General features: G+C 50.6%; 1 protein-coding gene across 3 annotated transcripts in view; it reads right to left on the bottom strand.

The window, feature by feature from the left end:
* LRSAM1 (leucine rich repeat and sterile alpha motif containing 1) overlaps positions 1–24,452 on the bottom strand; it is a 38,895-nt gene that overhangs the window by 12,745 nt on the left and 1,698 nt on the right. Inside the window, exons 3-17 of one of the 3 annotated variants that reach the window (XM_030292920.1) lie at positions 24,158–24,262; positions 23,684–23,740; positions 22,857–22,901; positions 21,753–21,830; positions 20,322–20,390; positions 18,552–18,636; positions 17,426–17,547; positions 14,352–14,442; positions 11,292–11,422; positions 7,813–7,842; positions 7,248–7,370; positions 6,823–6,962; positions 5,857–5,901; positions 3,846–3,916; positions 917–1,016 (exon numbers count right to left, since the gene is read on the bottom strand). In XM_030292920.1, the coding sequence (XP_030148780.1) occupies positions 917–1,016; positions 3,846–3,916; positions 5,857–5,901; positions 6,823–6,962; positions 7,248–7,370; positions 7,813–7,842; positions 11,292–11,422; positions 14,352–14,442; positions 17,426–17,547; positions 18,552–18,636; positions 20,322–20,390; positions 21,753–21,830; positions 22,857–22,901; positions 23,684–23,740; positions 24,158–24,229 (1,259 nt within the window). In that variant the 5' untranslated portion in view covers positions 24,230–24,262. Of the gene's footprint in view, positions 1–916; positions 1,017–3,845; positions 3,917–5,856; positions 5,902–6,822; positions 6,963–7,247; positions 7,371–7,812; positions 7,843–11,291; positions 11,423–14,351; positions 14,443–17,425; positions 17,548–18,551; positions 18,637–20,321; positions 20,391–21,752; positions 21,831–22,856; positions 22,902–23,683; positions 23,741–24,157; positions 24,263–24,452 lie in introns of those variants that run through there. The other 2 variants (XM_036064336.1, XM_036064337.1) reach the window with 2 other exon arrangements.

The following is a 24,452-nucleotide window of genomic DNA, read 5'->3' as shown; positions in this document are numbered from 1 at the left end:
AAAATTCAAACCCTGCATCCTCACGTATGTCCATACTTGGGCATAATGTTGGTTTTGAATTTATTTCAATCCTCCAACAACTCCAGAGGTAGGTACTGTGACTTATCCCTGTTTTTCTGATAAGAAAACTGAGGCTCAGGAGAGAAACTAACTGGCCCAGCACTTCACGGTTACAGACAGAAGAAATGGGGCCTGAATGCGGGTCTGTCCACCACGCTCCTAAGCGCGATGTGCTACCACCAAGAAAGGAGGGAGAGATGCTCCACACCTCACCTCTGTGCGGACACAGGGGAAGGTGGGGCGAGGGGGCGGGGGAACACAAGGCAGTCTGTGCTCCTGGCCTGTCTCCTAAGCCCCAACAGCTTTGCTCCCCTGGCTGTGCCGGCACATGTGGCTCCTTCAACAGACAAACCCACAGAGATGTGATGAACTTGGACAGCCGGACCCCAAGCTGCCACCAGTGTGAAAGCGACTCCATTAGCATCCCCTCCAGGACACCCTGCTCCCAACCCACACGGACGCTCGATCACACCCCCACTCTGCCTGGGTTTGAACCCTGGCTCTACCACTTGCTAGATTTCCTTGGGTGCGTCCCACAGTCTCTCTGAGCCTCAGCTGTTGTGACAAAACGGGGCTAGTAACAACATGGTCCCTCGTAGATTCAATAAGCTAACACACACCACGTGGCGGGACGCCTGGCTCACCGAAAGTGCGGGAGAAGCAGGGGTGAGCGCTGTCACTTTACCATGGCCTGACACAACCATGGGGTCCAGCTGGAAAAACCACAAAGACCAGTCACCGCCTGCCCCCGACAGCATGGCTGAGGCTGAGGCGGGAACTTCAGAGCCCAGCTCTCACCCCATGATCCTGGGTCCTGAGTCAGCACCCCAACTCAGGAAGCCTCTCCTTACCTTACCTGGAACAGGCCTGCTGGACCAAATTCTGCCTCTGGGACTCGTAGGCCACCTGGATGAGCCGGTTTGTACAGCTCTCGGTCAGCATCTGCTGCATGGCGGCTGAGGAAACACGGGGGGGTGGGCTGAGGAAAGGGCACCGTTCCTGGGGGGCCTTGGAGGGTTTGCTCATCACCCACCTCATACTTATCCTTAAAAAACCCCCACTTTTTTTAAACGATGCAAGTAACTTACGCTTGAAAGGCTAATTGTAAAACACTGAACAGCACACACACAAGATCTTCTATCATCTATCACCCAAAGATATTAATTTTGATACATATCCTTCCAATTTTTAATACATATTTATGGATTTTTAAAAAATTAAGATGAAAGAATTGAAAGCAGAGAACTGAACACTCGTACACTCATGTTTGTAGCACTGTTATTCACAATGGCCAAAAGGTGGAAGAAAGCCAAGTGTCCACTGATAAACAAAATGTGGTATATACACACAGTGGGATATTTTTTTAACTTTGAGAGAGCACGCATGCGGGGGGAGGGGCGGGGGCGAAGGAGTCCGGCCCAAGCAGGCTATGTGCTGTCAGCATAGAGCCCAACATGGGGTCCGAACCCATGAAACAGGAGATCATGACCTGAGCCGAAATTAAGAGTCAGATGCTCAGGGGCTCCTGGTGGCTCAGATGGTTAAGAGTCTAACTTTGGTTCAGGTCATGATCTCATGGTTGAGCCCTGTGTCAGGCTCTCTGCTGTCAGTCCAGAGTTCACTTCAGATCCTCTGTTTCCCTCTTTCTCTGTCCCTCCCCCACCTCTCCCTTACTCGTGCTGTCTCTCAAAAACAAACACTTAAGGTCAGATGTTCAACTGACTGAGCCACCCAGGTGCCCCTACACAATGGAATATTATTCACAGCCTTAAAAAGGAGGGAAATTGATACCTGCTACAACATGGATGAACCTCGAGGACGTTATGCTGAGTGAAAGAAGGCAGTCACAAAACGACAGATGCTGGAGGACTCCACTCATGTGGGGGTATCTAGAGTCATCAAATTCAGACAAAGTGGAATGGGGCGCTGTACAGGAGCTGGGGGAGGGGGATGGAGAGGAGCGTTTAACGGGGACAGAATTCCAGTTTGGGAAGGTTCTGGAGATGGCTGCATAACAACATGAATGTACTTCATGCCACAGAATTGGACAATTAAAAGTGGTTAAAACGGCAAACATTATGTTACATATTTTACTACAATAAAAAATTTTCAAATGTCACAACCCTAAACACAACCACTTCTCATGGTCTGTCACCACCTCCCCATGTCCACGAGGCAGCGTGAGGTTTCGGCTGCAGGGGACGGTGGTGCCTGGATCACAAAAGTTTAGTTAGGTGATCTTCTATCTGGGGGCATTTGGACTCTTTTTGCAATTATTAAATGATAAACGTCCTTGCTCAAACATCCTTGTGCAATCTGATTTGATTATTTCCTAAGAATAATTTTTAAGAGTACAGTTTTAAGGCCGTGAATAAATAGGAATGTCCCTTTCTGCCTTCCAGAAACATGCTGCTGATTCACATCCCCTTTGGCTGTGCACAGGGCAGCCTGATACTACTTATGTCCTCAACTACTCTGGTTATTACCTTTTCTTGCCTTTTTGTTATTTTTACCGAAATTCTTTCATTATAAAAACACATGCTCATTTTCAGGGCGCCTGGGTAGCTCAGTGGTTAAGCGTCCAACTCTTGATTTCAGCTCAAGTCATGATGTCAGTTTGTGGGACAGAGCCCTGTGTTGGGCTCTGCACTGACAGTGTGGACGGAGCCTGCTTGGGATTCTCTCTCTCTCTCTCTCTCTCTCTGTCCCTCCCGTGTGCATGCTCTCTAAATAAATAAATAAACTTAAAAAAACTACATGCTTAGGGTGCCTGGGTGGCTCAGTCGGTTGAGCATCTGACTTTGGTTCAAGTCATGATCTCAGGGTTCGTGAGTTTGAGCCCCACTGGGCTCTGTGCTGACAGCTCGGAGCCTGGAGCCTGCTTCAGATTCTGGGTGTGTCTCTCTCTGCCCTGCCCCCCCCCCCATGTTCTCTTTCTTAAAAATAAACACTTAACAACAAAAATGCTCATTTATAAGAAGCTAAGCAACAGGGAGGGAAGTTTGAAAGGCGAAAACAAAAGTTCCCAACACCGATACTATTCCCCATCTATTTACCGACAAATATCTTCTGGAGATGCAAACACAAGTTTTCTTTTTTCTAAGTGGTGGATAATTTACAACAGGGACGTTAAGGACACCCCATCAGGAGGTAGTGAGGGGAGGTGGTGTGTGGACAGCGCCCGGCGTGGGGCCTGTGTGCAGCATTCTGCTCTAGTATCCAGGCTCGGGAGGATGGCGCCGTCCAAAGAGAGTCATTTTAAAAAAGGAGGAACTGACTCCTGGCCTTCCTTGGCACGTGGCTTGATCCTCTGAGCTCTCAGGATCAGACCGGAAGGCCCCCCTCATTAAGTATGGACAGTGTGGTGCCGCAGGACCACCTCCTGGGAATGGCAGGACGGGCAGCTCCCAGGAGCCCAAGTGGGGCCGACCACAGCTCTTGACAACAGAAACCCTACAGCTTCAGTGGGATGTTCACTTAGTGACAGGTATTAGCTCATCTGACCTTCAGAAGGACACTAGAGGGCGGTAACAGTCATCCTCCCCAGTTAAAGGGAAGAACACAGAGGTTCAGAACAGTTAGGGACCAGTAGTCCCCTGAGGTCACAGGCTTGTTCCTGCGTCGGCCTGACACCAGAGCCCACGCTCCATGTCTGGACTTTGCAGCCTCCCTCAAGGACACACACTCAGCGCCTGCCGTACGTACAGAGAGAAGGCAGTCCACCCTCTGCCCCCAGTCAGACAAGCCCTGCTCCCAGGACCCCGTACCTCCCACCCGAGACTCACAGGCAATCTCACGCCTCCGCAGGTTCTCGGTCTCCTCCTGAGTGATGGACATCAACTGTTCCATCCTTATCCTAGAAACAAACAAACAAACTCCATCCATTTTTGTTCAACAGATGTAATGTTTTCAACGGGGAATCCCAGCAGATGAACGCCACCTTCTCCGGGAAGTCCTCTTCGATGTGCCAGCCTAGGCATGCTCCTGCTGGCATCTCGCACTTCCAGGGAACCCAGTTACCTCCAGCCTTGTACACGGAGTATCTTGCATAAAAAGCTCAACATTCCCTTAGAAAAGTGGGCAAAGGACACAGACGGCCACTTCACAGATGCTTAAATGCAGGGGACCAATAAACATATGGAAAGAGATACCTGATAACTAAAGATCTTTTCACCTACCAGATTGGGAGATTAGGAAAACTGAGGACCACCCACCAGCAGCAGCAGCAGTGAAGGTGGTAAAAAGGGCACGTTCATGTCCTGCTGAGAGGAGTATAAACTGGCAAAATATCTTCTGGAAGGTAATCTGGCAAGACCTACCAAGAAGTCCTTTGAATATTTCCTACAAAAATATTCACATAAATGCATAGGGGGATATTTAGGAGATGCTCACTCTAAGACTGCTTATAATTATGAAAAACTGGAAACTTAAATGTCCACAGAGGACTAATTAAATTAGGATTTAATCATATTGCAGAATATTCTACAGCTATTACAAATAAGGCTTTTGGCATTGAAATCCATCCATGATCTAGTAAACGGAAATGAAAAAGTATGGACGTACATGCACGTTGCATGTGTGTACATCGTTCCCCCAGAGTAAACTAGGAATGGTGGCCTGGAGGGAACATCTTCTAAAGTCTCTGTTGGGTCGCATTTTGTTGGAAGAAGCATGTAATCACCTTGGCCTCTTGCCCAGGACCACAGGCTGCTCAAGGGAAGGACACATCTGGTGCTGCTAGACCCGCAGCAGAGCCCACAGGGCCCAACGCAGAGAGGGCACTTGGTAAGCACGAGCCAAATAAACCAGTGGGCCACAACCCAGCTTGGCCTTGACCACCCGGGTCAAGCTGCAGTGGGCAGGTGAAGGGGCTACCCTGCAACCCCACGGGAACTCCCTGTGGGAATTCTTCCCAAGCAGCCAGGGGCCTAAAAGGCAGACACAAGGACTGCAGCTAAGTCCATGTTGCTATTTTGGGATTCCAGGGAACCAGGGGGGATTCCAGTTAATCCTGGCGGGTAGGGGGGCAAGAAGGCAAGACAGAGGGTATGGGGAAAGAAGAATGGGGGGCTCGTTCCTCTCAGCTACCATCTTTCCTAATTACTGAAGCTGTGCATCTCAACAAATGGGGAAAACACGAAGGAAAAAACCCAAAGATCACCACCTCTAATTTCTGGTAAACCACTCAGGGTGGGTCCTTTTGCTTTCTGAGCACAGATACGTGCCACGTCATGAAGAAATTGTACACTGTTCCGCCTTAGTTAACTATAGCTCCCGGTTTTCTACTCCATAATGGATTGTGTTTCCCTTAATAAGAAATGGATTTTTCTCTAATTTAAAATTTTTTAATGTTTATTTTTGAGAGAGAGCGCGAGCAAGGGAGGGGCAGAGAGAGGAGACACAGAATCCGAAGCTGGCTCCAGGCTCTTAGCTGTCAGCACAGAGCCCAACTCGGGCTCAGTCTCACAAACCATGAGATCATGACCAGAGCTGAAGTCGGACGTTCAACCAACTGAGCCACCCAGGTGCCCCTCTAATTTTTTTTTATACTAGCAATATAGTTGGACATTACACATATTTTTATTTGTGTCTCAATTTTTCTCAGGAACGTACATGTGTGTTCAACTTGCAGGCAGTGATTTATTTTTAACCCAATATTCCCTAAGGAGGTGAATCTCCTTACAGCTTTAGGAAAACTTTCTGGCATAATCCTTGAGAATCACAAGACGTTATCTCCCCAGACCACTGCCTCCACCACAAGGCAACGCCAAGAAAGGGCTAGAGTGAAACACTAACCTTTCATTTTCCAGAGACTTCAAGATCTCAGAACTTTTCTTCTGCCTGCGGAGACAACCATAAAGGCTCCCTGCAGTAGTCACCTGCAGGACTGTTTGAAACAGAACCGTTCTCCCCTTCGCTGCACTGGCTGTGCAGAGCGGGCTTAGTAACTGGCCCAGGCCCCTCAGCCCCGGAACTTGGGGCTCTGTGCCCTTGGGCCAGTTCCTCAGCCCCGCCAAGCCCCAGTTCCTCATCTGTAAAAGGGGATCATAATAAGAAGGCTTCACGGAGTATTCGTAAAGAGTGACTAAGAGAACATGCACAAAGTGCTTGGCACGTGAGCAGCATCCAACGAATGGTAGCTTCCCGGGACACCCCGGAAAGGAGAGCACGCTGTGCGGCACACGGCAGGCTCACTCGGGCCCCACGTGACTGCTGTGTGATGGCCCCGTAAGGAAAAAGCAAACAGAAGCCTGGGAGCAACAGGGGATGTGGCACACCTGTTTCAGGAGGCTTTCCACAAGGGACCCCAACTGGACTCTCTCAGGCTTCTTGACAGCTCTATCTGGCTACCTCTCCCCCAAGCCCCACCAAGACCTGCTCCCAGCAGCCCCTACCTTGGAGAGCATTTGTTAAGGCAAATCTCACTGTGGGTAGAATGGCTGACCTCAAGGCAACACGTTACTTGGAACCCGAAATATTGGAGCAGGATGTGACCTCAACTCTCCTACTAAACCCACTCATTTTATAGATGGGAAACCTGGGGGGCGTGGGTCCCACGACAAAACACAGACCAGGTCATGCCCAGATTAGATGCTTTTCTCTTTGGGTTGGTGCAAATTGTAGCACCAAGATTGGACCTGAACAACGAAAACCTTGGGGCAGGAATGAAGGCTACAGGGGAGAAATGGACCCCTACCCTGGGCTCTTCAAAGGCTACCACAGTGGGGGAAGGTCTCTGGGTTTGCGAACTGGGGGCCTGACCTCTGATTCTCCTGCAGGAGTTTCTGGATCCGGTTGGCGATGTTCTGCTCCGTTTGCTTCAGCTGCTCCTGCAGCCGCTGACGCTCTGCATCCAGGTAGCGCTGATGCTCACTTAGGCCCTGCTCCAGCCGGGACTGCTCCTGCAGCGGGACAGGTGGCCATCCTGAGCTAACACCAAGGATCCCTGCACAGGTTTCTCATCCCTGCCCTGCCCGGCCTTCCTGTTTGATCTTGGACCAGGTCTTCCCCTTGCTAGGCCTCGGGGTGTCTGTACACACAAGGAAGCTGGGTTAGGTGAACTGTAAGGGCCCCCGGGTCCGGGAAGATCCAGCGAGGGAGCTTACCGCCACCGCCTCCCCACAGCAGAGGGCCCCCCTGGTAGGGGGTGCACAGGCAAGCCTGACCCCACGTGGCCGCTCACGGACCTCCTTGACCGTCTGAAGTATCTCGTCCTTCTGATTGCTGCTCTGCTGAAGGAGCTGGGCATGTTCTCGCTGCCCGAGTTCCAGGCGCCGTTCAAACTCGAGTTTCTCCAGCATCTTCTGTTCCTGCAAGAATGTAGATCCCGGTGATGGTTGGCTAGGCTCCGTGGACATTTGCACATGGGAGCAGGGGGAATCTACCCTTCACCTCTGAACTGTGAAAGCTGTTAAGTCTTAAAGCTGAGTAATAACTCCCCTTCCTGCCGCCCCCCCTCCCCCACCTGCCTGCCCAGGGCCCAACTGTAATAAAACAGGCTGGTCCCTGGCAGAGACTAGTGGTTTAGAGTCGGGGGTCTCTGAGCCTCAAGCTTCTCATCTGTGAAGGCGAGATCCCTGGTCACCCACTGAGGCTGGGTAAGCATGTGGTGAGGCCATGTGTCTAAGAGGAAAACTTTAGTTTACCCTCTAATTTACAGGCAGGAAGAACTTGCTCCCTCCAATCTTTTCTAATAATTGAGATCTTTGATAAAAACAAAAGTGACCGAGGAGAAAAGGAAAATTTTCTTACCTTCCTCTTCTCATAGTCTGAGAACCTATTCTGGGGAGGAAAAAAAAGACAGTGGTGAAGAGGAGGTAGACAGCAGTGGGGTTCCCCAGCACATGGCCAGAATTGCCAGGCAGCGAGACCCCATTCAGACTCTTGGGAGCCCCCCGAGGCGCTGCATCAGAATGGTGGGGCGGGTGGGGATGAGGGGGTAGGGTAGTCTGATAAAGGGTCCCAGATGGTTCTAGTGGACACCAGGGCTGAGAACCACCCGGTTCGGCACACCGTGGGAAGCTCTTCAGGACAGTTCTGGGGGAGGGGCAGAGAGAGAGAGGAGTACAGAGGATCCAAAGCAGGCTCCACGTTCATAGCAGCAAGCCTGATGTGGGTTTCAAACACACGAACCGTCATGACCTGGGCCGAAGCCGGACACTGAACCAAATGAGCCACCCAGGCACCCCCTTGTGGAACTGTTCTAAAGAGGGAAACATTGGCAATAACTCAGATGCCCAACAGGTGGTTACTTCAGTAAGTCATGGTACATCCGTGCAATGGACCACACAATTGTCAAATAAGGGGGCGAACGTGGGGGAGCTACCCAGAAAGAAGTCTGCCATGTTTCACTGTGTGCAGCAGGATTCTGTTCAGGTCAGAGCGGCAACAAAATTCAACTCTGAGTTTTGAGATGGAAGGCAGTTTGTGATGATGACCTCAGAAGAAGGGGTGACATTCATGTGGTTTACATATGTCTGTATTGTTCAGACTTGTAACAAGGAGCATGAACTATTCTTGTACTGAAACAACACACACACACACACACACACACACACACACACACACAGATTTTTTAAGTGGCCTTGTACTTAGTTATCCAGCTTGGAGGCCAGGATCAGTCTCTATCAGAGCCGTAGAAGTAACACACTAAAAGGAAATCAGATTTGTCCCATGCTGAGGTAGGAATAAAGATTTTTAAATTAATTTTTAATTATACAGATAGTGTCTGGGCATCTGGGTGGCTCAGTCAGTTAAGCATCTGACTTTGGCTTTGGTTAAGCCACAAGGTCATGATCTTGTGGCTCAGGAGTTCGAGCCCTGCATCCAAATCTCTCTCTCAAAAATAAATACACACAGGGCAGGCACCTGGGTGGCTCAGTCAGTTAAGTGTTCCAACTTCAGCTCAGGTATAATATCACGGTTTAGGAGTTTGAGCCCCGCATCGGGTTCTCTGCTGTCAGCATTAGAGCCTGCTTTGTATCCTCAGTCTCTCTGTCTCTCTGCCCCTCCCCTGCTCACTGGTGGGTGGGCATAAAAGCACTTGCTCTCAAAAATAAACATTAAAAACTTTATAAAAAATTATACAGCTATTATTGGAATATATTTTCCTTATAAAAAACTAAAACACAGCATTTAAGCATTCCCTGACCATTCCCCAGCCTGATCCGGGTTCCCTCCTGCCCCCTGCCATGTAACTACCATTATCAGACCCAAGTCCACGAATCTACTTACACAGAATTTGTGCCTTTGGAAAATATAGAACATTTGTCTGTGTGCTCATATATAAATACATGTTTTGATGAAGGCATAACTCACATACTATAAAGGTCATTCTTTTTAGTATGCAGTTTTAGGCATCTTGAGCAATGCAGTCATGTAACCATCACTGTAGTCAAGATCTAGAACAATCCCATCACTCCCCAAAATTCCCTCATGTCCCTGTCATAAAATTGCACCCCGCCTTTAATGGCTATTACTGATCTGTATTTGAACCTCCTAAGCATGAAAAGGGAAGTCTATATCCATCATGTTCTGCAACTTGTCCTTTTCACTTACCCACGTGTCCTATGATCTGAGCCTGCACAGATTTAGCTCATGGTATGGATGGGACACAGGTGGCTCAGCCTTTACCCACCGATAGACATTTAGGGGGCTTCCAATATTTTACTACTGCAAATAAGGCTGCAATGAACATTCTTGTAAATGTCTCTTTACACAAGGGTCTCTCTGGGGATACATACTGAGGAGTGGGGCTGCCGGATCACGAGTTATTTGACCTATATTATCAGGTTATCTTCCACAGTGGGAATATCAGTTTCCATTCCCAAGAGCAATTTATGAGGCCATGGTTTCCCCACACTGTGGCCAGGAAATTGTCAAAGTAACATCTGTGCCAATCTGAGGGTGAAACGGTATTTTAATTTACTGGTCTCTGATTACTAGGAAAGTGGGGCATTTTTTCGTATTTACTGATCATCTATCTACACAGTCTTTCTTCTTTTTAAGTAAGCTCTGTGCCCAACTCTGGGGGGCTTGAACTCATGACCTTGAGATCAAGGGTCACATGCTCTGCTGACTGAGCCAGCTGGATGCCCCTCATCTGTACTGTTTTATTCTGTATAGTACCTGTTGCTACAGCTCTGGCCCACATTTCTTCTCTTGGGATGGTTTTCTGCTTCACTTTACTGCTTTGGAAGAGTTCTTTAATATATTGTCTGCTAATCCTGCATCAAAAATGTTCGTTACAAACATTTTGAGAGGAAAAACTGACAATTTCCCTAGGTAGAAATCTCCCCCTCTCTAATTCTCATTGAGCTGCCAGCAGACAGACAAAAGCACGAGGCATTCACAGTGGGCTCTGTATGACAGGGAAGGGTGTCACCAGGGAACCGGAGATTAATAACAAGTCACTGGAAGATAAGAAGCCAAACCTGAGGCAGTTGGTTCCTCCTCTGCCTGCCATCAGACGCCCCGGGCTCTGAGCCCTCTGTGGGAACACAGATGGGGCCAGAGGCGGTCTCTGTCTGGTTCCAGTGTCAGGTGATGCCTGGCTGAAGTGGTAAACCCTGGCCAAGCTTCCTCCTCCACGCTGGTCCCAACGTAGGTCACCCCCAGGGACCAGGGAGGGCCAGCCTGTTGCCGTGCTGACACACGTGCTTCTCCTCAGACGGAGAGCAGGACAGGCTTCCCGTACAGCAAGGGGCACCGAGGCAGGAAGCGCTGAGAGACAACAACGAACAATCCAGACACGACCCCCGACTCTCACAAAGCTTCATCCAGCAGGGGAGACAGCCGTTAAACCATCTCCCACATGAGTCTTCACTTAGAGCTGTAGAGGTGCTCCCAAGGAGACGTGTGGGCACTGAGACCACATGGCAGGAGACCTGACCTGGGCTGGTGTGGGGGGAGGGGGAGACTTCTCAGAGGATGTGGGGTCTAGACAGAACTGAAGGATGAGATGGAGTCAGCGAGAGGTGAGTGGAGAGAATTCCAGACGGGGTGAACTGCAAGTTCAGAGGTCCTGGGGAGTTCGGGAAACAGAGAGGAACCTGTTTGGGGCAGTGGTGGGTGATGCGGCGTAGAAGGCCTCCTGAAAGCATCTAAGCACGCTGGTCTGAGTGGAGGTGAATTCTAGTTCGATGGAGGAATCCAGGGCCTGCAGCCCTGAACATCCCCCCAGTGCCCAGGGCCTCCCCTCCACAGCACGTCAGCAGGCAAGCACACCTTACCTGCCATTCTGCCTCCTCCCTGGAGAATCTGTCTGTGGGGCCGTCGGGGCTGTCCCAGGAAGCGTCAGCCCCATCTTGCTCCAGGACTGGCAGCAAGTACTGAGAAGGAGGGTAGTATTCCAGCCCTGACTCTGCAAGAGACGGCACAAGCTGACCAGGAGGGAGGGGACAGAGTCGTCCCCTCCGTCAGCCCCCACCTTCCTCCCCAGCATCCTGTCCCGCCTGCCTGGTCCACGGCTCCCCTGCCCCGGACCGGACTGGGCCCCCCATCTTGCTCGCCCTTCCTAACGTCAAGCACTCGGTAAGCGGCAGCTGAGGGAATAAATAGGCTCGCCAGCTGCCTCTTTACCATCCACGTGAGAATGGGGCGATGAGAAAGCGTGAGATTAGTGGAGAAGGCTGTGTGTGAGACCCTGGGAAGACGCTTGCCTTCTGTGGCCCTGCGTATTTTTCTCCTGTGTAATTTGACAGGGCTCATACCCGTTACCCATTTTTGGGTGGATTGTTTGCCTTATTGTTTTGTTTGTTTGCCTCATTCTTACCGATTTATGCTCTTTACATATTGTAGCTAATAACCTTGGGCCTATAATATATATTGCAGCAATCTTCTTCCGGATGGTAACCTGTCTTTTTAATGACAGGATCCTTTGGGGGTAAAGAGCTTTTAGATTTTAATATGGCCAAGGTTGTCTTTTTCAAATATAAATGGGAAAAGAAACACTAAAAATGGCTAGTGAATACATGAAACAATATTCAAATAACCAAGAACGTGACTTTCTTGTTTATCTGTCAGAATAAACAAACTGACAAAGCTGGTGGAAATGACACCGAGGGTCACTTGTGGGAAGGAAAAAGGGTCTTCTCACGGGAATGTAAGCTGGCGGAGCACACAGCGCTTGCCCCTTTGCCTGCCAGTCCCACTCTGCCTGCCCTGGAGGAGTACTCCCACGGTGCCACAGAGGGGTGGGTTAAAATGTTCGTGACACTGGGAGACTGGAAACCACCTCATGCTCACCAGCAGGGAAAGGCTACATAAGCTGTGGGGATCCACCACGTGAAATACTATACATTCTTTAAAACAAGCCAGATCGGGGGCACCTGGGTGACTCAGTCGGTTAAGCGTCAGATTTCGCCTCAGGTCATGAACTCGCGGTTCGTGAGCTCGAGTCCCGATGTCAGGCTCACTGCTATTGGTACAGAACCTGCTTGGGATTCCCCGCTTGTGCTCTTTCGCTCTTAAAAATCAAATAAACGTTTACAAAAAAGGTGGGGGGCACCTGGGTGGCTCAGTCGTTTAGGTATCTGACTTCAGCTCAGGTCATGATCTCATGGTTTGTGAGTTTGAGCCCTGTGTTGGGCTTTCTGCTGTCAGTGCAGAGCCCGCTTCGGGTCTTCTGTCCCCCTCTGTCTCTGCCCCTCCCGCGCGCGCGCACTCTCAAAAATAAACATTAAAAAAAAAAAAAGGCAGATCCATCCATTATCAGGCAGGAAGAGGTCCAAGACCGATTCTTGAGTGAAAAGAGCAGAATCACAACAGCATGATACCTTTTGTGGGTTTTTAAAAAATATTTTTAAAGGAGCAAACCCAAAAACTTTATGTAATAATGTATACGTACTACACTGTTTAAACAGATCATTTCTTAAGCTGTGTGGTGGGTATACATATGTTCACTGCTTTATTCCTTGCCTTTTGTACACCTACAAATGGCATAATTTAAAAATCTTTTTAAGGAAAATAAAGGGTTTGGGTGGGGAGATGGGTGAAACAGGTGGAGGGGATTAAGAGCACCCTTATCGGGATGAGCACTGAGTCCCGTAGAGAATTAGGCCAGCAGATCGTACACCTGAAGCTAACGTAAGGCTGTGTTAATTATGCTTGAAGGAAGAAAGAAAGAAAAGAACATGGTGTAGCTCAGCCACTGGCCAGGGTGCACATGAGAATCACCTGTTGCTCAAACACTAATCTGGTAGATGTGGGGCCTGAGTAGCTGTTGTGTGGTGTGAAACTTTTTCTTTTTTTTTTTTTTAACTGAAATATCACATACACGCAGAAAAGAGCGCAAAGTCTTCACGCACAGCCTAATGAATGTTTATAAGTGGCTTCCCAACTTTATGGCTTGCCCTTTCTTTCCATAAGTGGTGCCTTTTTGATGTTACTGAAATCTAATTTATCAGCCTTCCGTGGTCGATGCTGCCTGTCTCCTATTGAAGGAAGAAATTAAGGTTCTTTTTTCCCACATGGATATCCAATTGATCCAGAGTCATTAACTGAAAAAAACCTTTGCTTTCTTTTCTGGTGGCTTTGCAACGGCACCTTCGTCACCCACAGCTGACCGCGTGTGTGTGTCTTAGCCGTGTTCTAGAAGTTCCCCAGGTGACAGGAGCCCCTAATTAAGAATATCAACCGGGCAGGAGGTGCTGGATATACCGCTCCCACCCTCGGGGCACCTGGATCAGCGGTGGCCCTGGGTTTTCACTGCACTGCCACTCCTCCAAGTCCAGTCCGCTGTGGCCTTTGTCCTGGTTGACCCCATGACCTCCAGCTTGTCCCTGGCTTCCACGCTTGCTTTCTCCACTCCCTTCTCCTCCCTGCAGCTGGAGTGAACTTTGTAAAAAGCAAACTGATCAAAGCCCTCTCCTACTTGATACGAGGCCCAGATGGCCTCTTCGGCTTTACCCCATTTTTCTTTGTGTCGGCACCCAGCCACTCGGCTTCCCCTGTGGCATGCTTCCCACTGCCCCCATGCCTCTAGGCCCTTCGAGGGGCCTCTCCTGCCAGCAGCAGCCTTCTCTCCTTCCTAAGTGTTAATCACCCTCAGGTTTCAGCTGAGCCACTTTCTAGGACCTTCCCTGAGGACGTAGCCTAACCGGTAATTACATTTCCTAGTGTGACCATCTGTTCTGCCTGTTTCTCCTGCCAGATCTGAAGAGCTCCAAGCAGGCAGAGACGGTGGCCTCCTGGGTCTCTGCTATTCCCCCGAGCCCGGGCTGGCACAGGGCAGTTTCTGGGACCATGCTTACTCACTGAGTGAAGGAGGCAGGCTGCCTGCCTGGTTTTACCTTTGCAGAGGAACTGCTGAATGGCCTGGGTCCCAGCACTGCACACCTCCTGTGGGGGGTAAACCATGGACGAGGCGTCGAGGCTCAGAGTCTGCAGACACAAGGGGAACCTCTTTATACGTGTTGTCCACTTCGCTGGTCAACACAACCGCAAAGCACCTGATTTAGTTATGAATGTGTGTGTTTACGGTCTCCTCTGCCCACGGCAGGGGCAGCTCACCTGTCTTGTTCCTGCTGTGCCCCCAGCATCTAAAACAGAGCCTGGTGTGCAGTCAGCACGTGATTAATGTTTTTGTATAAAAACATAAGTTAAGTGGACAAAAAAGAAACTGTATTTGTATAGAATACACAGAAAATAAGATTCCGTATTTGTTAAAAAAAAAAAAAAACATTCTCTCGCGTTAGTGTATTTACAAAAACAATTTGGAGGAATATATATCACACTCAAAACCGTGAGGTTTTCCATTTGTTTGTTTGCTTATCCAAGCCCTCCTCCTGCTACCCTCTCACTTCTTCGAGGAGGCCTCCTGGATCTCGCAGAGGCCTCCTGGATCCCAACTGTGGGCCAAGCGCGGAGTGCCCAGTGCATGCATGAGTTACCTAAGGCCCGGCCGGGTCAGGAGACTGTACCTTCCGTGCCTGGGACAGACAGGCCTGCCAGGCCAGACAGGACATTGCTGAGTGGGAAAAGCAGCTCGGTTGCCTCCAGCCCTGGCCAGCACAGCCCTTGTGCCCAGGAACACACACTGCAGTGGGGAGCTTGCTCTGGAGCAGAGCACCTGACTGCCGGTTTGGGGGGGCAAAGTCTAAAGAAAACTAACCCACATGGGTAATATTGGTTACCAACAGTAAAGTGTGGTGGCCGCTGGGGCCATGCCACCCAGTTTGGTGGCCATGAGCCATGCCTGGCCACATAAGCTTACTTTTTAACTGAGTAAAATGAAAGAGAATTTAAAGCTCGGTCCCTCGGTTGCACCAGCCACATGGGACACACAGTTTACGGTGTTTCCATTAGCTGCGCTCAGCCCCTCGGCCCTGGTGTTAGACTCCAGCTCGTCCTGTTCTGGATGTGCACCCTCGAACAGGGCAATTGATGTCTCTGAGGCACGGCCCCCTCAGAGGTAAACAGGCACGTCACCCAGCCAACAGGCTGTCTGATGGGCAGTATGAGACAACGTGCGAGAAAGACCTTGGCCTTAACCTAGAAGGGCCGCTTACTATCTCATCCTGAAAAAGGGTTTGCCCAAGGTGCCACCAAGAAGGTCAAAAGCTTTCTGTAAAGACTGGATGTGAAATGCTTCACTCCCTGCACTCCCTCTACAACGGCTTCAGAATCTGTGCCGCTGTGAGCTGTGTGCTCCAATGCGGTGGCCACCAAGCACGTGTGACTTAGTTTATTAAAATGTAAACTAATTAAAACTCAGCACAAGTAAATACATACCTCCTTGGTCATACTAGCCACACTTCCAGTGCTCGAAAGCCACATGTGGCTACCGATTTAGGCCGCACAGTCATTGAACATTTCCATCAGAACTGCAGAAAGTTCTATTGGACAGCACAGAGAATAACCATGTCTCGGCCTGTCTCTCCAGCTGGCCCGGGGAGAGGAGCTGACCACCCTGTCCCTTCTCAGGCAAGCTGTCACGGCAGGAGGGACCAGCCTCTGGCGTTAGCCACCTCCCTTTGCTGTCTACATGTTCACCTGCCCATTTCTGATATAGAGGCCAATGCTCAGCAGTCTGATCTGAGAGGTAATTCACTGATGGCTCATCAGAGGATTCTGGGATGTTGGCCAGACTGTGTGTCATATGGATGGATAAGTCCCTGTTCCAGAAGGTTGAGTTGCACAGAGGTGAAGAGCACGGGCCCTCGATTCAGACTGCCTGGCTCTCAATCCTGTCTCTGCTATCACTAGCTGTGTGGACTTGGGCAAGCTCCTTAAACCGTCCATGCCTCAGTTTTTTCATCGGCAAAAGGGCACAGTAGTATTTGCCTCACAGGATTTTCATGAGGATTCAGGGAACTGATGCAGGTTAAGCACCCAGCTTTAGTAAGCACCAGATAAACATAGGCTGTCTGGTCATTGCGACTGTAAGAGCCCACCTTCCCTGCATGAGCTGCCTTGTGTCAGTGTCTGTTAGGGCCTGGATTGTGTGCCCCCTGAAAACACGTATGTTGAAGTCCTACTCCCCCTGTACCTCAGATGTCGATACATTTGGATAGAAGGTCTTTAAAGAAGTAATCAAGTTCAACATGAAGTCACCAGGCTGGGTCCTAATCTGATATGACTGGTGTACTTATAAAAAGAGGAAATTTGGACACAGCCACATAGAGAGGGAAGGTGATGTGAGGACACACGGAGAAGATGACTGTCTACAAGCCAAGGAGAGAGGCCTCAGAAGCAACCACCCCTGTCCACGCCGTGATCTTGGACTTCCAGCCTCCAGAGCCGTGAGAAAATAAACGTCTTGTTCAAGACACCCAGCCTGTGGTACTTTGTTATGACCGCCCCAGCAAACTAATATGGTGACCTAGGAAGAGCTTGCCCTCTGCCCCCTGACCCCTGCTCTGATGAAATCTACTTTCTACACCTCCAGGCAAGGCCGCTCTCCCGTCACAGCACTCTGGGCTCTTCGAGACCTGGACCCTCCAGACACAGCAGCTTCCAACCACATCAGATCCCTCCTCTCCCCTCAACACGCCCTGTGCTCTCCACTTCCTGCGTTCTTGGTACTGTTCCCTGCACCTGAGTGCTCCCTTTTCCGTGTCTATTTCTCCAGAGCCAATCCTCTCACAAGGTCTGGCTCGAACACCACAAAGTGCTCACAGCAGACCTCCCGCAGGATTCAGCCTCGGGTCTTCACTCTAGGAGCGTGCTCTCCTGCCTCCGTCATGGGAGCAGAAGTCACCTAATTACAACTGTTCGACATCGGTCTCTCTGTGAGCTCCTAGAGACGTGCCCGGAGATCCCTGTGAGCCCAGCACACCCTGACCAGGGCAGGCATTCGGGAATGTGGGAAGGGGAAGGTGGGCAGGCCAGAGAGGACCCCAGGCGAGAGCGGCTCCCCACTTACTTCCAGGGTTCGAACGTGCGCCAGCAGCTGTGGCAGCCTCTGAATCTCGTTCTCACTGATGTCAAGGGTACGTAGGCTTCGAAGTTCCCCCACGGTGTCGGGAAGCTCCCTCAGCTTGTTATCTGCAGAGACCCCAACGGCACAGCTCGACCCCCCCCCCCCAAAGCCCCTTCACCAGCTTCCTGCCTGACACGAGTCCTGCCAGGACTTGAGGGGAAGCGGGTGCCTCACTCTGAGCCCGGGGCACGTGCCGGGTCCCGAGACCTGAGGCTCTGTGAGGAAGAGCAGCATGGTCGAGTTTCGGTGACCTGGGTTCAAGTTCTTACTCTGCCACTTACTAGCTGAGCGCCTTTGGAAAACGGACTGTACTTCCTTGGGCCAGTTTTCTCATCTGTAAAATGGGGATAATAATGCTATCTGGCCTCGAGGGACATCAAAGGGTTCAATGCAACTATGCATATGCAGCCCTCAGCACAGTGCCCACCCCATAGTAAGTGATCAATAAACACGGCGTCATTATATCATTCGTATGTTACAAAATGGGTAAACTGAGGTGTTTTGTGCAGAAAGTGCTTAAGGACCACCAGAGGACATGAGGAGCCAAAGGCACGGGAGGAAGCACGGTGCATGTGACTCTGGGCTCTGTTGCTAACACACGGGGTGGTCTTGAGCAAGTCGCTGCTCTCAGCCTCGGTTGGGGAGCACACCTCCCTGTCAGGGACTCGCGAGGCTCGCCGCACCGCTGACTGTGAAAGCAGTCTTCCCTGTGCGTCGGGCCCTGTCAGAAGCGTTACTGCGGCTCCTGCATGCTCTCTCCCACCAGGCCGCCACTCCTACCGCTCCTCGTTATTACAAATACGAGTGCCCAGGTCCTGGGAGCCTGGCTGGCGAGAAGGTCTGCCCTCCTTGCTGTAAGGCCCTGGCCCTGAAGGGTCACAGGAGCTCTGCAGATGCCCCGCCTCTAGTTACCTCTAGGGACAACAAGGGTCAGTCCAGCTTAAAGGGACGCCCCAGGACTGGCTGCCCTCATGCTCAGTGGTTCCCAGGAGGAGTGCTCTGTGGATGCCGGGCCGAGACAGCCTAGAGCTGACTGGGAATCACACAGACAGGGCTTCCTGGCCCCTACCTTTCACGTTGAGGGTCTGGAGCTGGATCAGGTTCCCAATGGAACGTGGCAGATATGTCAGTTGATTCCTTTCTACGTTCAATACCTAAGAAATAGGGACAAATGACATGAGAACCCACATACGAATAGTGTCTACCCCAGCTTTAGGTCGGGCATCACCTGGGCACCACACACACCTTTATCTCCTCCTGACAGCCTCATGAGGAAAGCATAAACTGTCAGGATCCCCTTTGAGAGATGAGAAAACTGAGGCTCACACTGATGAAGTCACGTGCCGGAGAGAGCAAAGCCAGACCTTGAGCCGCTGCTTGCTGAGGTTCCGTCCCTTATGCAGGCCACAGAATGCCCAACAATGGACCCGTGATCAAGCAAGGAGGAAGAAGGGGACTAGCGGGTTTGGGGATCTGGGGGAGGCAGCAGTGACAAGGCTCTAGTTCTCCGAGTGTTGGGGGAACGAAGCTGAGATGTGTAAAGGCAGCAGGATCTGCCCGGGGCCTCAAGGCTAGCAGCTGGAGGTGGCCTGCCCAGAGCACAGGCTTGTTGGATCCAGCAGGCCACGCTCCCTCCCGGATGCGGCACTGCAGGGCGAGCCAGGCCAACAGGGTGACAGGCTACGGACTCATTAAACATTGATGCAATGGAAAGCGAAGCAGCCGTTACAGATAATGTGGCAGATAAATATTTGATGAACCAAAGGATGGCTCTGGGTTATTGTCAGGTATCGGCAAGTTACAAGGCAAGGATGCACCGATTCTATAAGAATGTACACGTTAAAAAAAAGTCCCCAAAGATCCTCCACCCAGGTATTCACCGTGGCTTTCCAAGGGGTGCCAATCACTACTTCCCCACCACGTGTTCTCTGTGTGCCGTTGGGCAAGTGACCTCAGCTTTCTCCTCCGGAAAATGCAACGGCATCACCCAGGGGTTGCTCACTCACTTCATTTCCTGGTCTCCTCCATGTTGGAGGCAGTGCGCTAGCTGGGGTGCTGCCCTCAGAGGACTGTGACTCGGTCAAGTCAGCAAACACTTGATTAGTAACTATGGACTGTCCTTATGCTCCCAGGGAAGTCAGCCAGTGTAGGACCGAGGCCGATAAGGTAGATCTACTTTGACAGGGAGGTCGGGGAGGCTTCTCAGGGACACGTGGGCTGAGAGATGATGAGTCGCTCAGGCCGAGGGAAGAGGAGAGGTCTGCGTGGACAGGCCCTGCCACAGTGGGGTGAGAGGCCAGGAGGGGTTCAGGAGCTGACTGCCGGGAGCGATGGGGACAGGAGAGGAGGCTGGAAAGCAGGTGGGCCCGTCATACAGGGTCTGAAGGGGCTCAGTGAAGAGAATGGGTTTTAATCTCAGTGTGGAGGAAAGCTGCTTCTTTCCCTGTAAAGTGGGGCTAATACCAGCACCTGCCTCGCAGCAAGGCTGTGAGGAAACATATCAGAGATGACACGAGGGAAATGCTTAGCTTGCAGTGGGCTACGACTGACCAGGACCACAGTGAGAGGCTGAGGCAGAGCGCCGGATCCATCATTTCTTGTAAGTTGTGGGGGCTTAGAGAAAATCCCAAAAGCACATGCCAAAAGTATGGTATAGAGACTCCCACATTTCGGACTGCTAAGGCCAGGGCGTCCGAGGTTCCTCACGGGAAAGGGGCAGAGGCAGCTAGCACCAAGGGCAGCCCCGGGCCTGAGCACAAGGAGAACTCTCCAGGCTTGTTCGACTGCAACTTTTCTCTTAGGCCATCAGAGGCGGGTTCTGTGCGTCCTGCAGCCATACCTGGAGGGCGGTCAGCTGCCCTATATCGTCAGGAAGAGCGGACAGCTGATTATCGTGAAGATCCAGAACCTGCAGAGGGAAGACAAGCTTAAGCCCTCAGTCACCAACCGACAAAGCCCGCAGACTTCGGGCTCTGGAGCGCGAAGATGCCAGGGGTCTCTTCTTGCCTCTGGTGTCGGAACAGAAGGCTCCAACTCTTCCTCTCCAACTAAAGGATAGCGTATTCCATCTCTGCTCCGTTTCCAAAATATTATACCATCTCTTTCATCAGAAATTCATTAAAAAAATTTTTTTTTAATGTTTATTTCTGAGACAGAGAGAGACAGAGCATGAGTGGGGGAGGGGCAGAGAGAGAGGGAGACACAGAATCTGAAGCGGGCTTCAGGCTCCGAGCTGTCAGTACAGAGCCTGACGCGGGGCTCGAACTCCCAAACCTTGAGATCATGACCTGAGCTGAAGTCGGTCGTTCAACCGACTGAGCCACCTAGGCGCCCCATCAGATGTTCATTTTTAACTGTTGAGCGAAAACAGTATGCTATAGAACAGTATGCGTAAGTATTCACGTTACAAAGGAAAACTCCCCACGGTATAATTATATTATTTATGTAGAAAAAGACTACCAAATATGCAATAAAATATTGATAGCGGTTCTCTGGAGTGTGGAATTATATACATTTTTCCTCCTTTTCTTTAACTGTACTTGTTAATTTTTTTAACAACGAAAATGAGCAAACAAAGCACAGGCAACACACTGGAGTAGGTACATATGTTTCATACACATATGTATGAGATAGAAACATACGTATTAAATATACATCTGAAATACATATAAAATGTTACTTGTTTTACGACAAAAATCATGAATGTTGGGCCAGAATAACAAAGAGAAGTAAAAACTACCCCAACTCCTATAAACCAGAAATAACCACGAAAAACACTTTGATGCCTGATGCTGCCATCTTCTGTTCTTATTGTGTGTCCCCACTGTCATAGCTCACGTTCGTGTGCAATAATCCTGAGGCCATAGGTCACATCGCATGTGAATACATCCCAGTCCCTGTTCTGGAGAGGCTGACAGTTAGGAGGGGGTCAGCCTAGACACAGGGCTTTCACACACTGACCACATGATGCCTGGAGCCCCTCCGGGGCCTTCTCTTTTGGGCTCATCAGTTTCCAAGCCCTCTGTGAGTTCACCTGCTCTGAGTTTACAGTTTGCCTTTCTACCCGTCCAGCAGGCTCCCCAAAGGCAGGGCTGGTTATCTTTGTAACCCCACCCCATGCACAGTGCGTAGAAGGTGCCCAATAAGTTGTGCTGATCCCACCCGAGCCTGACTGTTAAGTTAGGCCTGCGTAACCTATAATAAAGGGAGCTTGGCTGCCACCTGGAGCACAAGGCAGAGCCCGTGACACGGGGGACAAGGGCCCCTGTACCTTGATGGTTGCGAGACTCAGGAGGCTGCAAGATTTAGGGAGCAGGTAAGTGAGGTGATTCGTGTGGACAATCAACACCTGTTTGGAAAAGATTTGTGGCGCGTTAGCCTGAGGATGAGCAGCGAGCAGGGGCAGCCAGCTCGGCGCGGGAGGTACGGCAGAACCCGCCTGCCTCTGCTCTCCCGGACACTGCGACGGGGGATGTGCTTCAGAATCACGGAACCTGCAAATGCAGAATCACATGACCTGAAAACCTGTAACTTCGAGGGTGAAGGGGATCTCAGAGGCCTCATTCTACCTTCCACCCTGAGGAGGGTCCCTGTGCAGCTGTCCTTCCTTGATCTGAGCCTTCCTTGGCGTCAGCATCTTCATGTAGGAAACAGAATAATAAAGTAGCTGCCTCCAAGGGCTGGCGTATGATTAAGAAACTAACAGACAAAAAGCACTAAGCCCAGGACTGGCCTGGGGTCCGGGGCTCAATTCGTGTCATCTGTTGTTTTTTCTATTTGGCACCGACCCTTGCACAGAAATGTCCAGTGTCAAGGAGCTCGCTCCTGTGTTGGTATGGAACACTTTTTTTTACCTCCCTTCGTTTAGAATACTCTTAGCTGCCTACATGCAAAGTTGTGATGCCTTTCTGAAAATCATTCATTCCATTCTTAATTTCTTCTGGGTGACCAGCATGAAATGAGTATAGTTTTCATTACGATTAACAATGAGGTCACCCAGTGTTTACTGTGGCAGGCATCATGCCCAGTGCACTTGCCTTTCTACCTGCCCACCTCCCTACCTGCCACTCAATTCTCACAATACTGTTTCGAGAGTAGAGCTGGGAGTGTCTTCATTTCACAGATGAAGAAACAGATGTAAGAGTTGGTGGAAGTTGCCCAACTCATGAGAGGGGCAAAGCCAGGATGTGACCCAGGACCATCTGACCCCAAAGCCTGCTCTTCTAACTGTGCAAACACCTGCATCAGGCTGAAAGGGTGAGAATCAGGGAGAATGGAGGTGCCTGTGCCAAGAAGGCAGCTCCTAAAAATCCCACCTGATTTGAAACCAGCAAACATGCATGAACGAGTCTCTGAAAATGAGGATTCAGCTCACCTTTTTCTGTAGAACTTTGCATGTTGCAAAAGCCCCAAATGGAATCTAAGATGGGAGAAAGAAGAGTCAGTGCCTCCCCTCCAGCCAGTTTTTGTTTTCTGAGGAGCACACATGTGAGGGGGGGATGGGGCAGGAGGTGATCAAGTGCAAAGTCCTCCCATGGAGGGCAGCACTAAGCCGGGAGGGTGGTGGGGCACGCTGGTGAGGAATGCCGCTGGGGACATGGTCAGCCGTCCCTTATAATCAGCTGGCAGGAGACTGCCCTGCCCGGCCCTAGCCCACACACCATCTCCATCATGAGCTCTATTTGGGCAAAAGAAAGATCTCTGGTGCTGGGCACCAGCTGGAGAGGCTGGGGAACCCCAGAATCTCCCAGTTCCTTGGAAATCTGTGTGTACATTTTCTTTTTTTGATTAAAAAAATTTTTTTTCAGAGAGGGCACACGCAAGTAGCGAAGAGCAGAGGGAGAGGGAGGGAGAGAATCTTAAGCAGGCTCCGTGCTTAGCACTGAGCCCGACATAGGGCTCGATCCCATGACCCTGGGATCATGACCTAGGCCGAAATCAAGAGTCAGACACTCAATTGACTGAGCCACCCAGGCACCCCTGTGGGTACATCTTTTAGACTCCTTGATTCTAGGAAGACTACGTTGAGGCCAACAATCATCTTAATTATTCTGAACAAAAGCAGAATCTAAGGAAACTTCTCTTGATTAATGCTTCTGGCCTTTTAAAAGCCCCAGTCCACATCTGTGTCTCTCAGGGACATGTGATCCAAGAAAAAAAGGACAGATCAAATTCATAGCCGGAACACTACCCCCAGTTTACCTCTGAGAGCTCACATTTAGAGATGTCAAGAATGTCATCTGCCCCAGCTTCTTTTGCCTGAGGGTGAAAAGAATGATAGAAAGTGTTCAAACAAAACACCCTTGCAGGGTGGACAGACCAGGCAAAGAAACACAGGATTAAGGACCTATAAGAGACCACGGACACCATCTGGTTCACCTAGTCCATTTTGCAGGTGCGCCAATGATCCCTGCTTTAATGGGGCTTGAGGTCCAGCAGGGAGGAGCGAACGAACACGGAATGACAACAGGGATCAGTCTTGGGAGGGAAGCACAAGGCACTCCTGAGCACCTGACAGGCGGCCTTGTGGGTCTGCTTTGAGTCAGAGATTTCCTCTGGGGGTTGGGGAGGCAGGCAGGAGGGAGGGAGTGCACGGCTTGTTTGAGGATAGTGTAGAACACTGTTTCATGAGGGCAGAGGTAGAAATGGACTCAGAGGAAACCCAGTTTCCCTCACCAGGCACATCTGATACTCCAGGCGTTTCCGAGCCTCTTCACTGGGTTTCCGCTTCCGGAAGAAGAGAGGCATTCTTCCTTTTCCCCCGGAGTAATCTTCACGACTCTAGGGCACAGGAGAGAAATTAGGGCCTGGGGAATTTGTGACACATCCAGGACAGGCAGCCACAGGAACGCAGAACACGTAGCTGATCTGCTGGACCGTATGATCCTTGAGGGCAGGGGCTATGTCCATCTTGACCATCAATCTGTGCCGTGAGCCCGGCACAATAGGTCTTTCTAAGGATGCTCTTTGA

The sequence above is a fragment of the Lynx canadensis genome, chromosome D4 (assembly GCF_007474595.2).
Source record: "Lynx canadensis isolate LIC74 chromosome D4, mLynCan4.pri.v2, whole genome shotgun sequence".
Lineage (NCBI taxonomy): Eukaryota > Metazoa > Chordata > Mammalia > Carnivora > Felidae > Lynx > Lynx canadensis.
The sequence above is the reverse complement of the archived record's forward strand: the minus strand, read 5'-3'. Positions and strand labels throughout refer to the sequence as shown.